General features: G+C 35.2%; 1 protein-coding gene across 3 annotated transcripts in view; it reads left to right on the forward strand.

Annotated features, from left to right (window-relative positions):
* Pcdh17 (protocadherin 17) overlaps positions 1-19,961 on the forward strand; it is a 91,282-nt gene extending 71,321 nt beyond the window's left edge. For 2 of the 3 annotated variants that reach the window (XM_050160530.1, XM_050160531.1), the window contains one exon: positions 15,207-19,961. In XM_050160530.1, coding sequence (XP_050016487.1) covers positions 15,207-15,889 — 683 coding nt within the window. In that variant the 3' untranslated portion in view covers positions 15,890-19,961. The remainder of the gene's footprint in view (positions 1-15,206) is intronic. The other variant, XM_050160529.1, reaches the window with a different exon arrangement.
* The last annotated feature ends 624 nt before the right edge of the window (positions 19,962-20,585 follow it).

The following is a 20,585-nucleotide window of genomic DNA, read 5'->3' on the forward strand; positions in this document are numbered from 1 at the left end:
AACTTCTCAACCTTCATTACCTCCCAGGCTGCATATTCTCATTCCCGGCAAGGGGCAACAAAAGATGTGGAATTTGCCATGAAACTAAGAAAATGAGACTTTTAAAAAAAAAATGAAGCTACCTTTGCTCACCAACAGCCATTTATTTTTACTTTTTTGTTGTTGCTGGCAGGACTTTTAGGCAGAAATTAATTCTACTTATTCGTTGCACATTTCAGTAATACAAATGCAAAATAAAATGTTGTTTTTTTCTTTATTCTAGGGAGTAGGTCAATTATACATGCCCATGATGTACCTAAGTCAGAGGCCCATAAAATGAAAAGCAAAAATTTCAAGAGGAAAAAAAAATGTTGTGTTTCTCTAAACTTGTATTGTTACCCTTTTTCACACTTAACTAAAAGTTACATTCAAAATTTATACATATGTAAAATTTTATATATAGTATTAGAATGTATATTTTGGATGAAAACAATATTCGTTGCAATATAAAAATGTATATTAGAAGCTATACATAAACGTATTCTTATATATTTCAGAGTACTCATGAATTTATTGATAGATAGCTATTCTAAAACAAATACACTCTTGAGTATTAATTGATCCTTAAAAAGTTAATTATGGATATTATTGATTTGAACTTCAAACAGCCTGAATTGTGAAACTAAGAGTAAAATGCAGTGAACAATTTGAACAAGCCTTGATCTGTGGATGTATTAGAAAATAGTTTGGGGCTTTAATTTTGGTCATATGCTGGTTTACATCTTCTGTTCACTCAGGTAGAAACCTATTTAGCTCAATGAATGGACGTATCATGATGCTGATAAGGGTTCCATTGATAGAGAGCCTTGCAGTTACTTGGCACTGTTTCCATCTCATTTAAATGGAAATCTCCTTTAAAGTAATTTTTTTTTTCCCCTGGGGTGGCTTCATCTTATGAAACAGGAATTGTCAGTATCCATAGCTTTTTGGAATTGATTACTCTCTGGAATTTAATTTTTTAAAAATCAAAGGGATAAGGAAGGATTCATGATTCAGTTGGCCCTTTTTGTCCCGCTTGGTCTTTCTATTTGTTAACTAAAAATATTTTATTTTTCAAGCATTCCCGACTTTGCTTTCCTTTGCTATCCTCACCCTACACACCATCACTACTAGACTTCAGTCTGTTGATCCGCTTCCTCCAGGTGAGCAATTTCTTCATCTGCTAGCTTTCTTCTCTGTGGTCCGAATTTTACTTGTTAGATGGTGGCATTCCTGTGACTGTGTCTTTGCCATGCAGAAATATGCATCTTAGTTTTTTAAAGGAAAAATAGTAGTGATTTGCTACTACTTCTACCTCAGTCCTACTAGTATTTCAGGAAGAGTTTTGTGTGTGGAGTCAAAGTGGGAATATAAATAATGCGTGAAATCAGGGTTTCTGTTGCTTTATTATATGTATATGAGTTTAGTGAGCCATTGGCAATGAATTCCTATGTAAAAAATCTATCAGTTATACTAACTTTACATTGTGGGCAGTATAGGTTTTGCCAAATGAAAAACTGACGCGCTTGAGTGGCCTTTGTAGGAAAGAGAAACTTGACTGCCACGTACGTTGTGGGGGTAGAGAAAAGTACTTCATAGTCAGTCTGAAAAACTGTTTGCCAGAATAACTAGTTCCCTGACTTCTTGTGTCTTTATAGACAACCATTATCATCTTAGGTAAGATTTCTGTTATCGGAACCTATTAGAGGCTTTTTATTCACTACTTTAAAAATCTTTGCACATCACTCTAATAAGAAGTCCTATGAATTCCTAGAGGCAAGTCAGAATCCAATTCTTATGAATTTTAGTAGCTGATGGAGCATGGCATCACAATCATGTGAAGTGGACGCAACTGATAAATACATTCTGATCTCCGAGTATGTTCTGGACGTGATACAGATAATCTGAACACAGTGAGGTTAGCTATAGCTGGTCCAACTGAGTGGAAGGCAGGAAAGAACACAGGGAGAAGTTTTAGTTCACCATGTTCTTGAAAAATCTCAGTACTGAATCATTTGAATGTATTTCAGAGACTTGATTGCCCTTTGAGTACTTTACAGTGTGTATATGAAAAGGCCTAGTCATTGGAGAAGATGGCTATATCGGGCTGTTTGCTGTGCTGGAAAATATATATAAGGATATTCTGGCAAGGTATAAATCACTGTTATATGTATTTGTCTTGCTTTACTTATGCCAGAAATAGAGAAAAGGTTGTCTTACTTCCTGTGTGGAAATGAATGGAAATTGGAGCCAAAATGTAATGCTTTCAATGGGTAAAATTTAGTGTGAATTGTTATTCGTGTCTCTGATTTGGAGATTTTAAATTAAAATTTAAAACTCAGGTTTGTGTCCACACTTACACATACATACAGAGTCTATATAAAATCTTCATCTCTCCCTTAAATAATTTCCCTTAAGTAGTTCCCTTAAAAGATTATGATCCATTTTAACCAGTTGAAAAGGAGAGTTTTATTATTTTAATTTACTACAGATTAATTTTAAAGGTAATGTATGTGCCAAAATATTCTTAACTTTCAGAATACAAATTTCCCATTTCATTCCCGATGTTTTATGTACATTTTTGGCTTGATCTAACATCAACTTTCTGTTGATGCATATCATGTGTCCATATCACGTGTTATCAGGCACACGGCCACATATTCAAAGACATATGTGCGTTTTGCAAGGCTACCGATGAAACTGAATTTCTATCATTACTGTGAGCTGTGACCAAGTGTCAGAAAACCCAAAGCTGTAGTTAGGCAGAACAAGCTTTACTTCTATGTCCACTGGTAGTGCTATACTTTTGCCTTTAGGTAAGTTCTTTTCCATACATTTTCATCTGGTATAGGAATTTTGTCATGTTTGCAGAAAGTACACACATGTGCCTTATACTTTGTAGAATTTTTGATGATAATTATATGGCAAAGTTAAAGTTATCTAGTCATTTCAAATATTGCAGTTTATTATTGAAAGTATCCAGATAATCAACAGAGTGAATCTTGCAAAGCTCACCCATTAACATAAATTATGTAGTAATACCACAGTTTAGAAAACAATTACGGAGGCTTACTTAATTTAATCCTTTCTTAACATCTATATGTTTATTTGTATCTATTATTAAAAAGTATCTTACATGACATAATCATTTATCTAATATAATAAAAATAATTAGAATAGAAAACACTTTACAGAAAAAAGTATCTACTATCTTATAAATAAAACATTTGTAATTTTAAAATGGCAATTCATATTCAAAGGTTTAAGGATTATGTAGTCAACCAGTCAGGGTAAAGTAAGTTCTGAAGAAAATTGTATCTGAATTCAATATATACATATTTTCTTATCATAATTAACTATATACATTAGAATCACCATTTACAAAGCATTTACATAGTCTTAGATGTCTGAAGTAATGTAGAGATGATTAAAGTATACAGGTAGATGTATAAGTTTTATCAGAAATGACCTTATTTTATGTAAAAGAATGAGAAATGAGAAATTTGGCTTTCTATAAGGCATGTCAGTCATTCCTATCGATACCAAGCAAGAATTCTACCACTCTTTCTGTTGTATAGGCAATAAGGAAATAAGTCATGTACATAAAATGTTAAATATAATAATACATCATTTATTTTTTAGAAGGTATATGCAAATATATTTATTTTCAATAATAAAATAAGTTTACTCAGTAAACAAAAGAAATGGGCAGGAAGTCTCTGTCTACCAACTACTTCTAGCCTAATATCATTTTCCAGTTTTCGATAATACTGCAAACACCTAGATTTGTGTCTTTCATGTTCATATACATTTTTATAAGCTCAATAAATTAAAACTAAACAATTTATTAGAAAACTACCAAATACAATAGTTAAAATTGTATTCCATTTTGAGGTGAGCCTAGGGATTCAACTTGGGACAATTACAGCCTAAAGAATATGCATACCTGAAGCTCATAAAGTAAGGCACGGATGGAATTTAGTTGAGAAGAGACTGCTATTCAAATTTAAGTTGTTATCTCCTTTGAGCAGAAATTTGTGATTCCATCTCAGTGCTCAGGATTTTTCCATATTCTGACTTTTTGATATTATTTCTGAAATAATTTTTGGCTTTAGTTGAGAGATTGATGCCATTTTTTATGACATTGCAAGAAGATGTGCTTAAGGCTGCAGGCAGGATGCTTGTTATTTCCCAGTCTGCTGCCCTTTGTAATACAATGACTAGATATCTCTCTACCAGAGAATGGAGACAGGGAGGGAGGGAGAGGGATTAGCAACGCTAACACGGAGACATTCTTTTCTTGTGCCTAAAGCTTTATGACAGCATGGTATGAGGCACTTTCAACACTGCGTAGTTAAAATGACTTGCTCTTTTGGTGGGTACCTGTGAAGGAAAAAATTAATATAAAATAAAGACAGCAACAGCAACAACCCCAGCTACTTGTGATCAGATTGGGAAGCAAAACAGATCACTCTTTCTTAAGATTGAACATGCAGTTTTAGAGGAGTAAAAATTCGAGTCCTACATGCCTGAATTAATGAAGAACATCCTAATGAATTCTCCCTGTGAGGTCAATATGAATTTGTTTTTTAAAATTAGATTTAGATTACAAGTCTGAAGCTTAAATATGTTCTCATGTCGTTTTGAATTTGTTTTCCTAGTAGTATTGCTCAGGGGAAATATGTTTCCCTTTAATCATTTCTTCTTTGTTCTGGATGTGGTTGATTATCAATTAAATAAGAAGTGCTCTCTTAGATAAGGACGTGTTTAAAACCCCATTGCAGATAATTTCTGATGTGTGGCCTGCATTTCATACGGAATTGTCGGGAACCTTTGGCCCTTGATTGGTTACACAGCACCGCAGCCTACTGGGCCACAGCTCTTTGCTTTCTGAATTTCCTGACCTATGTTTCTTTGCCTCTTCATCTCTTCAGAGTGTTTTAATGATTCCAGAATATTAAATCTGTTACTAGAAAAATGGCGTGTCCTTGCCAGTAAAATCCATTACAAGAAGCATTTCAGTATATTTACTCTAGAACATGGAAATTGAATCTATTGATTTCGCTTAAATTTTCATTCTTGGGATGCCCCAACTGTGCATGGTAAAAACATCTGCTTCCAATAAAACTACAGCATACTTACAAATACTAACAACAAATGATTTCAGGAAAATATTCCAAGAGCACAGAAAGGTTTTGTGACTCTCACCTTCTTTTAGAATTCTTTCAGTATTTTTTTTTTATTTTAGTGGGAGTGGTGATGGCGGTGTCAACTGACTAGTGATAAGTGACTTGTTTTTATGAAGTGAAGTTGAAATTGTTGAGATTCAAACTTCCAATATCTCTCTCTGAATTAAGCTTTAGGTACTATCCATTTTAACACTCTCTTAGAAAGATTTTCTTTAAGACAATGATAATAAAAGTACATATTTCTCATGATCTACATATGTTGTGAGAGTTAACATGTACATGGAAGCATATCCATAGAGCACACTTCATTTTGCTTTTTATCCTTAGTAGAGATGAATTATTATTACAGGAACAGTTTCTAATATATATATATATATATATATATGTATATATTGCATATATAAATACATAAGCTAAACAGTTTTGAAAATACTGATGTAAGCAGGGCAGCTATCTGTTCATTTGGAATTATACACATCTCGTTCAGCGGCTGAAACCATAACTGTCTCTGTCTCTTTTACGATGTCATTGAAAAATAACCTAAGCAATTAAAATCCTTCTTAAAAATCCATCCTCTCCAAGAGCCGTATTCTGTTGAAAGGTGTTGATTGGTTCCTAAGTAACAAGCAGAAGATTAGCTACCTCTGACTTAACTCTTTTTCTAAGGATACTAAGAGTGAAATTGATTCTGTTTACTTGTTTCTAGAAATTGAAAACAAAGACGTGCTAGAAATGAGCTGAACAACAGGATTTAAATTGGTAAATAGATGTACTTCCCCAAAGAAATCAGATAGCAGGCATGAGAGAGAGAGACACTAATAAGACTCCCTTCCTTGCTGCTTAGAGTTTGTCTTAATGGGCATGTTTTTATTGACCTTCCTTACAAGATTACCATTTTGCTAGGAAGATGACTTGAATCTTAAATGTATTCATCCATGTCATCAAAAATGGTGCCATTATCAGAGACAGGGTTAGCTTACAGAGGCAATAAAGGCATAAAAAAAGCATCCTCTGGGGAAAAAAGAATAGTAGCATATTTACATAGTCTCTGGTCTGGAGTTCACACAATTATTTAAGTTGCTAGAATTTAAATTTGTCCTTGTAAACTAAACAGCTTTTGCTAACTATTGCATACAAGAGCATAGGTTTCACACTGCATGCAAACTAGGTTCTTCTGGAAACATCTTAACTCTTTCAAGACCCCACAATTATGAGGACATTAATTTATATGTAGATAGCAGCTTTCTGAGAGTCTCAAATACAACGTCAGATAAGTACAGACAAAAGAGAAGCTTGTTCATTTTCCACAGCACTGCCACGGAAGGTAGAAGAATAAAATGGCAGGAAGGGAAAAGTGGGAGAGGAAGAAGAACACGAGACATGATGAAATGTAACCCTCCCAGATACTCACCAATTCCCTAATTTAAAATCATTATTTAAATATACGTTTTGATTTCAAAAGCATTCTCACAGAATAATAGTTTCTTTCATATGAAATGTATTCAGACCTACAAATCTGAGTGAGTAATATTGCCAGGTAAAATGCCTTTTTATCATTTAAAATTGATATCTTTAGAACTTGGGATTTTTGTACAAACATGGTATTTAACAAATAGATCTGATGTTACTCTAAGCATTGCATATATCATAGGAACAGAGAGCTATTATGTAAAACTTGTAGGTTCTGGATCAGTCTGCAAACTGACATTACTTCTTCCTCAAGGGCCATAATCATTTCTTAAGGTAAGGGATTAACCGTAATAAAAATTTATGGACTATGATGGACCAGGCAAATTATTGGGAAAAATATTATATTTTCATTATCTGAAACAGAATTGTTTATTTTGGAAAATTTTTTTCTTTGGGTCTGTTTTTCGAGACAAGGTTTCTCTGTAGCTGTGGAGCCTGTCCTGGGAACTCGCTCTGTAACCCAGGCTAGCCTAAAATTTACAGAGATCCATCTGTCTCTGCCTCTTCAATGCTGGGATTAAAGACGTGCACCAGCACTGCCCATATTGGAGAAATTTTTTAAAGGCTTCATTTAATTTTTGATTTCTGTTGATTTAAATTATTAGCATTATTGGACAGACTTCTGAAACCCATATTGTACCTTATTTGAAATTATTCTTTCCCTTATAAACTTTTCATTTTACTTCTTCATATATTTGATTATATATGTGAAAGCTGGTTGATGATGATGGAAAATTGGAGAAAGATAGAAGTTGGAATAGGACAATGGCACACTTAATGCATGATTGCAATCTCCATTAGTTCTATACTGAAAAATTTTAAAAAAATGCTATTTGACTTTTAAATTGTCTTTAAAATAGAAAAGGTAGAGCAAAAATATTTGGGAACAGAGTGGCCATGCCTGAGAACAGGTTTGGAAGCCTGGATCATGGTACTGTTAGAGATAGAAAAACTTAAGAGGCAAGACTTTTGAAACCATTGTGATTTGAATAATATCATTCCTTTAGTGCATCTGAGTATTGTAGGGCCATAAATGGTGTTCAGTATCTTCCCCGTTTAAGGGTTCAGGTAATTCAGGAACCTTACAAGACACGTGGTCAAATGCTCGACCACCTTTGTGTTTGTACATTACCTGCTGTACTAAGTCTATAATCTTATTCAGAATTCTTCTATTTTGTTTCCAGGTGCTAACTAATTTTGCCAACACAGTTATTTTATTTGTTATTATTTGTTGATGCAGTATACATTCTTAAACTGATGAAGCTAATCTCTCATAGATCTTTGAAACGAACATTTCTAAGTGGTTATTGTTTTTGCTTCCACTTTTTTACCTGCAACACGTTCTCCCTAAACTCCATTTCAGTACTCTTCATCCTTTGAATTGAAGATCAAATAGCATCTTTTGCATAAATTCCTTCATGGTATTATCCTCTACACCATTCTCCAGATTTCTGTGCCTTGACATTACTATGACATAGTTCAAAATGTAATTGTTCATGAATCATTTCCTTCCTGCCGAATTCAAAGCTACTGCATGCTTCCTTGAAATTTAAGCTCCTTGGGGATGAGTTAAAACGTCACAAACGTGTGAATTTAAAAGTGGTTCATTTGCCACAAACCACTACCTGTTATAATACCTAGACACAAAGTAGTTGCTTAATGCATTGATACATGATGACTCATTAAGCACAACAATCTTCAGAGAAATTGAAGAAGCACCCACAGCACCTCTATACTGGAACACTGCAATTGCATTGATTTGCTTTTGATGATTCTGCAAAAGTCCCTTTCTCAAAGCGTATGCAAACCTGAATCACTGTAATAGTACTAACTCTGAGAGCCAGTTCTCCTAAGGGTACCTGTTAGGAAAGAGACAGTCCCATTTAGCTGTGCCTTCACATCCAAGCATCTGCTTGCTGGTGCCCCAGGTAATAGCTGTGCCTACCATAACAGGACTAAGGGAGGAGGGCAACTAAATTTTAAATGATAATTTCAGAGAAGTGTGCCGTGGGATACACTTATATTTGTGCCATAAATTTCCAACCACGTGGTTTAGAATCTCATTGTTTTATATACCAAGGACTTCAATATCAAATCTCCTTATATTGTTTCATACTTGTTCCACAACGTAAATTTCAATTCAATTTAACTCAGCTTTTCTTCATCTCTGGGCACTTGCATTACCAATGTATATTCTAAAAGGGCCACTCTGATAGCCATCTTATTATGTCCAAGAGGTCAGAGACACTTAAAACCATCCCCGAACGTGAGCAGATGCATTGAATAGTAAGTGCTACTGCTCAGAGCAGCTCCAAATACCCAGCTGTGATTGGATTGATATAGGCCAGTGGATTCTAGTGTCTGAAAGCATCTGTGGCAATACATTTAGAAGCATTGTGCAATGCGGGTGCATGCTTAAGGATTGGTACTTCAGTGCTGCCATGATTTGACTATTTGATGGTATTATAATAACCTCCTCTTCACAATGTGCTCTCTACCTATCTAAAGCAGACAGAATGGCATCTCACAACTAAAATAAAGTATGGAAGCTGATTTGGCCATGTGTTCAGATGAAGTACGAGTGCTCCTTTCATCGCAATTTTTGTTGTATGAATCACGTTTCTAAATTCTTAACATTGATAGATGAATTGTATAAAATAAGTAAAATAACCAAAATCATTGTTTTTAATATTAAGGATTCTTTCCCCCATTAAATCACTGCAGTGTGAACAGGTACGTTCCAAAATCAGTATATTGTAACAGGGTGTTTTATCTCTTTCATGGAAACTAAACAGCAAGATAACATCTCACCTCCACCTATAGACAATATAGTTCCTTGTGCTCAACTGAGAAATACAAGAAACACAAAGCAGTGGGTGAAAGATTGTCTAGCTAAGTAAGTGACTGGTTTTCCCACATCGCAGGTCTCCATTTTCATTCCCCTCTTCCCTTAAATAATAAACACACCATGCTTATTAAAAAGTGGCTAAAATAAAGCAACTGAGTTGTGTGAGTCCTCGTTAACAAAAACCCTATATCTAATACAGCTGTAATATCAGAACAGTTATTTTTTATACTTTAAGGGAAAATAATAGTTTTTGAGGCAACATATCTTTACTTCACATTCTTCAGAATAATATTGAAAGTGGAATCTGTATTCCATTCATAGGCAGGAATAGTGAAGCCAGGTTTATTTTTATCAAATATTCTAGTAAACGGGGTCACATAAGTTATAACTGGAATTAATTTGCATGCATATAAATTGTTAAGATTCCTGTTGTTTGTCATGACTCACATCATCGCCACAAACTCTAGGGATTTGTAGATGGCAAAGGAAAGTAAGTGAATAATAGCACAGCCAAAAAGGGAAGAAAAAAATACTGTTTCTGTTAGAGAAGTGTCATTTCACAGGATGTTGCAAATCATGCCAACTTTGTAAAAGAAAGCATGCTTTATTAGGCTTGTTGAACTGTATTCTAACAAGATTCCCAAGTTGGCAGTGATATTTTTTCTGATATGTAAGAATATATTTGAAGATGCATTTTGCTCGAAGAGAAGCATGTACACCTTGCTATGTGCATTTATATGTAAGCACTGAAGATAGAAAAGGGAATCAGTAGGCTGGTGTATGAAGCTGTATGACCTGATTTCCTGATTTTCAGTCAAATGCTTTTTTTTTTTTTTTTTTTTTTTTTTGGTCAAGGATACAAGTAGGTGAGAATCTGAAATGCACATTGTGTTTACATTCTATAGAACTGATCTGAAGAGTTCCATGCCATCTGGAAATAGAGATCAATGCTTATTCCACTCCCCAGACAGCTAGTACGTGTCATGGAAACTTACACTGGTGAAATAAAGCAAATTTGAAATAAAAGGAGTAAAATGTAAATAAAAATGGACTTCCCTTCATAGAGTGATCTGCAAAGAAACAACTCTTACGTTGAGATGTCCCAACAAGCACTACCAACAACTGCTGTAATTAAGAGCACTATTCCTATTTAAAGCTGTTTACAGTCAGAAATAAAGACATCTTGTTGGTAGTCACAAAACACAAAAGAGTGTTAAGTATCTATTCCCACAGCCACAGCACAGTAGAACATCCTCCCTGACACCCTGATTGATAGACAAGTTTCCAAACTTCTGTGTCGTGGTTATTATTACATATTTATTATTATACCCATGTATTATTACATACATACAACATGTGTGTGTGAATTTCTAAGCAGATCAGAATGGGAGCTGGAAGTATATGCACACGCTGATGCTGGAAATTCTCTCTGCATGTTTTCTCAGATAAAAGAACATGAATTTTGGAGGTAGTAAGTAAATGTAAAAGTAAAAGAGAGAATTTTTTGATGTCCTCTACTACTACCCCAAGTGGTAACAGGTTAATTGCTAAGTATTTTTTTTCTTAAGTGTGCAGTCTAGTTCTCTATAGACCAGGGAATAAGTTTAAACTTTATATTTGTGATAAGTTTCTGACTGATAGCAAGACAGAAAACACTAATGAGATAGACTCACCATGAATTAATTTTTTTCCGGCTGATTGTTCAATAGGTTTCCTCTATAATGGATGAACACACACACACAAGCACACACACACACACACACACACACACACACACACAAATGTGGCATACCAGAAAATAACCTGACAAAGGTGTCTGACAATGGCCACATTTCTTTGTTGACCCTTACTTGCTCCAATGTCTTGACTTTTAGTTTTAATGTTCACTGTAGTTGACAACACCTTTCACTGAGCATCAGAATGGCTAAGTATGTCTAATGATGTATTGACATTCCAAGATTAAATTCTCAGTATAAAGACTAAATCATGTTGTCCTTTTCATTAAACTTGATAAAAGTTCAATGATCTAAGTGTATGTTATGAAAATATAAAGTAAAAATAGTTAAGTTATTGATACCATCACTGATTTCCCACTCTTAAATACACAGAAAAGTTGTTAATTAATATGGTATGTATTGATTATTTGTTACATTTCTATCTATCTATCTATCTATCTATCTATCTACCTATCTTTCCTTCCTTCGTTCCTTTGTTCCTTCCTTCCTTTGTTCCTTCCTTCCTTTGTTCCTTCCTTCCTTCCTTCCTTCCTTCCTTCCTTCCTTCTTTTCTATTTGACAAGATCTTACTTTGTGACCTAGGCTAAAAGACTGAACTGGCTATCCTCCTACCTCAGCTTCTTGAGTGCTGGTTATAATATATTATACATACACACACACACACACACTTGGAATATATACAGTCCAGAATCCCAATATAGACTGTCCTGAAATTCAGAATGGTTTACAGGCATCTAACACTACCTTTAACTAAAAATGAGTCTTAATATCAAGTAAATGAAACTTCTTTCTCATGAGGTGTTTCCTTAAATTAGAATTAGATATGAAAGATGTCAGTCTCTGTGACCTATATTCATTATTTGTTAATGTTCAGAATTGTTTTGTTTGTTTTGTTTTTGTTTGGTTTGGTTTGTTTGGGTTTTGCAATGCTACAGTTTCTGTCATATATATATATTTTAGGGTTCTACAGTCTTCCTTAAAATGATCACTTTCTTTTAAAGGTTGACCATGTTGTATTGAAGTAAGGATGACAATAAACGTGAATTATTTCTAGGTAATCTCAAATTTGAAGGTAAATTGGATCAAATCAACTCAGTCATGAGAGCTTTTGCCCAAGGCCTCTCTACTTGACTAACACAAACACCAAATCTATATCAATAAAGGTGACGTGCTTCTCCACACTCTCCAGTCTTGTAGTTTTATTCTTCTACATGTCTTTCCTTGGATTATTCCTTTTAAGACACAGGGAACAAATTGATTCTCTTCTACTATAATTGTAACGCCAGAGAAGACTTTGCATTATTTCCTTTATCACACACACTTAGCTTATTTATGGAGGAGATTTAAAATATATATATGATAGATGAAACATGTGGTCCCTCTCCTCCTAGTAGATGCAACCATGTTTCAATGTACACCTTCATAAGAACCTTTTTTTCTATTTATATTCCTCTATCACCCCTCTACTGTTAACTCTCTCCTTTCTTAACTCCTTTCCATTCTTTCGGACCCACTCATTTTCTACCTCCTTCTATCCTTCTTTTCTATTCATTCTCTCTTTACTTTCGGTTGTTTCAATTTTTCTAATAATTCTTTCTAGCTAATTATTCCATGAACATTAAGATGACTCTTTAATGCCTACCCACTTGACTATTTGCTTCTGTTCTTTCAGGAAGATTCCATTCATAAATTCTTACTTGAACTTTGGCAGTTATAGCTTACTTTATGCTCATAGTTTCTACTGTTTATACACAAATGCCATTCGATTTTTCCTCACTGTCTGTGAACGGCTGACGTCAAAATTATGGTCTAATCACAATGTGAATAGCTTGTAGTGCACCATAATCAATTCTGGAAATTTGCTCCCCAGAATGTGACATAAAGAAGTCAAGTACAAAGCTGGGATGTGCAGCGGTGACGCACAAACAGTCGTTTTAGGTTGGTGGTTTCAAATTCAGGGTCGATTCAAGTTTTCTCAAATCTGCATTAGTCTTTCTCTTTCTCTGACCTTAAATCCATGTTGACTTCATTCAGTGCTGGTTATTTAAAAAGCTGAAATGGAAGTCCAGTCAATATTGAAATATAGAACCATGTCGGCAAATTTCAAAAAGGGCGTATTAGTTGTAAATGATTTTAAGATAAAATGACTGGCTCTAAAGGATACAAAAGATTAACAAAGTCATGATGGCCATTCAGATTAGGTAATGAAAATATCTGATGCTGAACCGTTCAGACATTAAAAATACATTGTAACCTGAACTCTTATTTAAATTCATAATGAGGCTTTCCACAATGTTCTGGAGGTCCGGGTTCTTCTCACGTGGTTCATGTTCCTCTTAGCAGGCTTCCAGTCAGAGATTGTATTCTCTATTGGCTCATGATTCAGACTGCTCCTCAAGACACTTGCCTGCTTTACATAATAAGTTTAAAAGGGAATACCGCATTTATTCCAAGGAAAATATTTATTTAAAAATGGCAAGTTAAAATAGATGCAAGCAGACTAAACACATTTAAAAAATTCACAAGTGTAAATATGCATGGTACGAAATATCACAATATTTTGTCTTGTCAAGGTGTCACTCTGATACTTGGTAAAATAACTATTATTTCATGGCTCAAATTTCTTGTGGTAAAATAGTTGCTGGGTATGTTTGGCTGATTGATAAGACATTCTATATGGGCTTTAAATATAAAATCAGATGCTTTGTGTGACTTTGAGATATTACCCTACAAATCATTCTAAATTGGCTGCTTCCTATTTCACATGTATTATTTGTAGACTTCTCTTTCCTTGCAGAACACACCATTTATTTGTAGGGCTCATCTAGCATCAATTAAAAGGCAAACCCCAGGGCTGCTAAATGTGTAGGGAATTCTACTCCCATCACATAGAAGCAAATTGTAAATATCCTCTAATCCTAATAGAAGTCCCGGATCTAACGTGCATCATCACACAAAAGGGAAGCAATGACTCACAGAGGAAAGAACACTGAGAGAACGCCATTCACTGCCATAGGTTAAACGTATTGGGGTCAATAGGAAGTTCATAGCTACCCGCAAGACAAAGGCATTTTACTTCACGTTTCTTCTTCCGCATCTTTAAAATAGTAATCATTAAATAATGTTTCGTATAAATTCTCCATACCTTTACTGGCAACAGAGAGAGGTACAACTTCCCACAGAAAACATTATTTCTCAGGGTAGGAAATCACCAAGTGTCATTATTCCGAACTGCACCTTTTGAGTAAATCCATTTTCACCTACTTACAGCAAAAACAAAACCCGAAAGTAAAGGAAATTGATAACAGGATCCACATGCATATATAATAAAACAGGAAAGTGCTCTTTTGACAAGCTTATTCATAACCCAGTCTGATAGAAAAAAAAATTCCATTTTCCACTCTCAGTGGGGAAAAACTCAGCTTAGAAAGCAACCCTTTTATTTCATGACTGTCACCAAAATAACAATTACAAGTAAAATAAGGATGAAATATTTGAAAAGTTGCTTAGCACTTTTTATGGAAATTTGTGATCCCCTCTTTACCTGTGAGTTATTTGATTTAACAAATTGATTCCTGACCGGCTTTTTTGAAATTCGCTGTTTCCAGGACAGGTTACATAAAACAAAGACTGAATTCCCCAGGGGATTAGGTTACAGTGATTCCATCGAGAATAGAATCATTCTCCAGTGGCCACCTTTTACTTCTTCCCAGGCTATGGGAATTCGTTAATATCTGGAGAATAGTCTTAAATAAAACCATTGTCTCAAACAGCAAGTTTATGCAACCATCCTGAAATGTTTTAATTATTGTTTTCTTTTCCTTTTTAATTAAAAGACCAGAGGTCAAGCAAGCCCACTGAGAGCTGATCACAGCCTCAAGTAGAAATGTCAATGAAACTCTAATGATTGGATTTGTTGTTTTCTTTTCTCTTTTTGTTTTGCAGAACCGGAAGAGTGCATTAATTGCACAGATGAATGCCGAGTGCTTGGTCATTCTGATAGGTGTTGGATGCCACAGTTCCCTGCAGCCAATCAGGCTGAAAACGCAGATTACCGCACAAATCTCTTTGTACCCACAGTTGAAGCTAATGTTGAGACTGAGACTTATGAAACTGTGAACCCCACTGGGAAAAAGACTTTTTGTACATTTGGAAAAGACAAGCGAGAGCACACTATTCTCATTGCCAATGTGAAACCTTATTTAAAAGCCAAACGTGCCCTGAGCCCTCTCCTCCAGGAGGTCCCCTCAGCATCTAACAGCCCGACCAAGGCATGCATTGAGCCTTGCGCCTCCACAAAAGGCGCCCTGGATGGCTGCGAAGCAAAACCGGGGGCTCTAGCGGAAGCAAGCAGTTCCTACCTGCCTACTGACAGTCAGTATCTGTCGCCCAGTAAGCAACCAAGAGACCCTTCCTTCATGGCTTCTGACCAGATGGCAAGAGTCTTTGCGGATGTGCATTCCAGAGCCAGCAGGGATTCCAGCGAGATGGGAGCCGTGCTGGAACAGCTTGATCACTCCAACAGAGATCTGGGCAGAGAGTCCGTGGATGCAGAAGAAGTTGTGAGAGAGATTGACAAGCTCTTGCAGGACTGCCGGGGAAATGACCCTGTCGCTGTGAGAAAGTGAGGGGGGAAAAGGGCCTTGGCGTTTTCTTGTCTCTTCTGTTGATTTAAACATGATTATCCCCCAAGTGACAACCCATTTTACAGGGGTGGACCAGGAACAGTGCTGCTTTAAGGCTTTTAGTGAACATCTGAAGTGCCCACAAGTATGTTCTTTTCACTGCTGTTTCTTTTACAGAAATAACAATGGTTTTGACCAAACATATATTAGGACAGAATTAATGACGCTTAAGGAGAAACGAGAAAAGAGAGAGTGAAGAAAACGGAGGAGAGCAAGAGAAGACAAAGGAGGATGAGGAGACAAGTTACCTTTTGACAATCTGTTAGGAAGGTATTCAGCGTGAGACTTCAAGTATTTCTGATTGTTCTAAGACTGTCCTCCGAGATCAATGCTGACTTAACTGTTTACCTATAAACCCCATGCAAAGCAGGGTCTTATTTGTTATCTGTGGTGGGTTTCTAGCTGACATCACAGGCTTCTACTGAAAGTCCTGAAAAGACCTTGCAGTAGTCCAAGCTACACCAAACATTAACACATATTTGTGGTAAACATTTCTGTATAAAGTACCTGCCAAGCATAGAAACACAAATACCATTTCATATCATTAGTCAGAAAGCAAAAGTATATATATATAATAATAATAACAAAACAGAAAAAAAAATACAACAACGAAAAAACCTTGGTCATTTGTAAGACACCTCATGTCGTATAAAAGTTCAATGTAAAAAGATATAGTCCGTGTTGTCCTGAACACATGCAGACCTATTCACTTCATTAAAGAAGAAAATTTGAAGACTTAAAAATGTTCATTTAGCATTTTAGTGTCCAACAAAGATATAAATGATGGTGAATTTGTTTTACATTTGAACAAATCTGAATCATGGGCTATTATTGAGTGGTAATATTGAGAGAAAATTAAGATGACTTAAATGTTAATTCATTTTTGGACACTAAAATAGCTCAGGAAAGTGAAAAAATTAGACATAACTGATCACATGACCATTTAAATGTGCAGATGTAAGAAGATTCAATGTGTTTACATCAAATGACATATTTTTATTGATTTATTGCAGATTCCGTGCATATGAGCCAAATTGTTGAGTGTATAAGAGCTATATTGTGTATTTTATTAAATTAATATATAGTTGTGTTGCAAAAATATTTGGGCTTATATTGTAAATGGCAAGTGTTGCCTCGGTAGCTGTCGAACTCTATGAGTTTTGTTTTTTCCTGCTTCCTTTTCCCCATGGAGCGTGGGAAGCAGTGCCTCAGAGCAAAGTCTCTTGTTTAATGTATAGTCTACCAAGTACTACAGTACATAATTCTGTTCAAAACGTGTTTGAGTGAGCTGATGGAGCTAAATGAAAGGTCCAAAAAAAAATACATCTGTCATTCATAGTTCTGTGCAAGTCCTTGTAGAAGCTTTGATTAAAGTCATGATAAATCACAAGAACAAGAACTACATTTTGTACCAGTACCTGAAAACTCTTTACTATGTTTTCGATAACATAAAGCTTCTGCCTATGTAGATAGCATAGCATTGATTGGTTCTCAAAAGTATCTTCAGTGGTTCAGGTGTATGTGTACATCATATTACTAAACATGACAAATGTTTTAATGCATGGGTAGTACCAGTACTGGTTACATGCATTGTGTACTGTGTTTTAAGTAGTCTTGGTGTTAACAAAATTTGTTTCTCTTTATCTCTGTGTTATTCTGCCTCCTTTTATTGGTGTCCTTTGAGAACAATACCCTTTATTCCATCACTTGGTTACACCTTTTCTTATGACATTTAGCAAGTTTCCAACTCCCTTCCTTCTTAAGCTAAGACAACTCTAATTTCAGGAATTGGGGAAAATAAAATTAGCACTCACAGACGTAGTAGCAGATGGAGAAACGCCTTGATTGACATTTTCCTTCAGCATTTAAATTTTGTTTTTGGCATTTAACAGCTTCATGGCAAACAGTTTGAGCCCATACCTTGGAAAACGTGGTGCTGAGTTAAATAAAGGCTGTTTGTGCACTGGAGCAGAAAAAAAAAAGTGATTATTTACAAACTGGGAGAGAATTTTGTGCCTTCTTTTCTGGCCACCAAGCCAGTGTAGAAACAGCATAAATGTCATAAAATCCTTATACTAAAAACAAAAGAAAAAGTAAAACAAACATTGAACTAAATTCAGTTTTGTAATTAAATATATCTGCTGGAACTCTTTCCATCATTTCACGGAAGTTTTAGATAGTACCTCACTCGCAACAATTGCTTTGGGGGTAAAAATGGGTGACTCCCCACAGCCTTATTATCTTGAGAACCGCACTTGGTTCTTGGTAACAGCCTTTCCACAGTTCTACTCTCGCTTTCTGTTATCCATACATGTTGAAATTAGAAAAGAATGGATCTTGTACATGTGAAACACAATTGACACCATATTTTGGCCAATTTTATGTATCTACAGTGTGTTGTCTCTGTTCTATGATATTACTTTTTTTTTCAGGAGACTACAAAATGACTTAGCTTGATAGATAGTTGAAAACTATGATGGAAAACGCTTCCCTTTTAGTCTTTCCAAGCTTTGCCTCTCTCTCACTATTCAGATAACCACTTAGTAAAGTCTAAGCAGTGCGCCAATGAATTCAACACAAAGAATAGGTTTATTTTTTAAAACTTCTTAATTCTAAGTAACCAGTTGTTCAATGTATAGTGTCTGATGACACTGAAACACCCTGCGAGTCTCAGAATTGGTTGTGCCAGTATGTGAGGGATAGACAAGAAGCAGCCACCAGTGATTTACTAGTGTTAGCTGTTTAATACCTTCTCTGTATTTAGTAGTGATTATTTATTTACAAGTTGGTGGTAGTTCAAGTCAGGACTCTGAGCTTTTGTAGTTGAGGGAATCTTGCTTTTATTCATCTCCCTGGGACCTGCCTTCATCACAGAACTCTGGTGCTTGGCTTCCAAGGAAGCCTTTGCGATGCCAAAATCATACATTTGGGGAACAATGTCTCTAATGGGTGGTACAGAATAAGTAGAATTGAAGACGTTTCTGGAATGTAGAGTGCTTTGCAAACGTACAGACATAAGATGAGAAATCATGTCTTTTATGTCTCTAGAGCTATTCAAGTAGAGGAAAATTCCATTTTGGGAAATTTAGAAAAGACTCAAAATACTAAAAAAAAATGCTTAATGGTGAACTACAAATAAAACTTTAGTAGTGAAATAGTTCGCCATCTGTTAATAATGAAAATGTTTTCATTAAAGTTCAAAATAGTAAGAATAAGTGTGATACCATATCAAAGTAAACATTTAAGAGCAATGTCATATGTAATCTCAAAGAAGGTTTTCATATTGTTTCTTTAACCAACAAACTTACCCCCATTGCAAACAACAGACAAAAATTGGAACCTGTGCCATAGATTCACTGAATTCCTGGGTGAGAAACTGATTGTTTCTTTCCCTAAATTAATGGAGTTCTTATAAAACATGGCTTTCTTTTTAAGGATGTAGGCACTGCTCAAATTAAAAAAAAAGCACCACAAAAAATAGTCATGTAGTAATGAGCAGTATGCTTATGAGAACCAGGTTAAAAGCTGTTTGTTGTCTAATGGAGTGGAAGTTGCTGGGGTCAACAAATAGACTAAGGACCAGCATAATATGTACCTACTCATTATTGTCTAATTATAATCTTTTGACAAGAGACAACATTTATCAGAGCATTAATTCCACGAGAGTTTTGGCTATCAAGTTGTGTTGATTTGAAACCTAATTGAATGAGACCTGGTTAAAGTCTGACTCTCCTGGCCCCAGTGTTTTGCAGGTTAGCTATTTCCATTTATCAATCCCATCACTTCATAAGGTTCTTCCTGCACCAAGTGATTGGTGAACAAGGACAGCGACAACAAAAAAGCAGCATACATTGTATGGATTTATCTCAACGCTAATGTTTAATGGCTGTGTTTCATGTGACCTGTCTGGAAAATGAGGACTCTGAATAAAAAGCTATTACTAATAGTGGTGTTGCATTCCTGTGAATTCATTAACACAGAAGTGATGTATTCTACACTGAACACCACCAAGGACCCTAACCGTAATTATTTTGGAAAAACAAATATGGTATTATAATTGTCTTTGCTAATTATCTGCTTTCCCATAAAAGGAGATCAAGAAGTTACTTAATGCCAGCCATTAGTTTCTAACAGAAATGAATTAATATTCTTTTAAATATATTGGATAAGTGAGTTAGTCAAATAATTACCATGAAACTATGACCTATGTATTCTTATACCTTACATATTTACATATGATGTAACAATAATTTGATATAAGATCCCATAATTATGCAGAAAAGTCACATCATAAAATTCCTCCCTGTCTCATATGAATGTTCAAGGCATCATTTTATAAGAACATTTACAGGAAATGTACATTTATTTAAATGTTTTGAAATCATAAGCCTCTTACCATTTAGGTAAGGATTTGTTGAACTCATTCATGTGTTTGATATGCCCCAATATTACTCTGTGGCTGCAAGGTGATTCTTGGATTGCAATCAGGTGATCAAAGCAACTGGGAAAGTTTTAAGCCACCCACTTCTTCAGAAAGCTCATTGGATTACTCCTCGTTTTCCTGAGTTACTTCAGACACCCTGCATTCTTGCTAATTCATATCAGGTGACAACTTTTACAATTCACGCCCACATAATAT

The sequence above is a fragment of the Alexandromys fortis genome, unplaced genomic scaffold (assembly GCF_014885135.2).
Source record: "Alexandromys fortis isolate MF-2015 unplaced genomic scaffold, M_Fortis_MF-2015_v1.1 scaffold_116, whole genome shotgun sequence".
Taxonomy (NCBI): domain Eukaryota; kingdom Metazoa; phylum Chordata; class Mammalia; order Rodentia; family Cricetidae; genus Alexandromys; species Alexandromys fortis.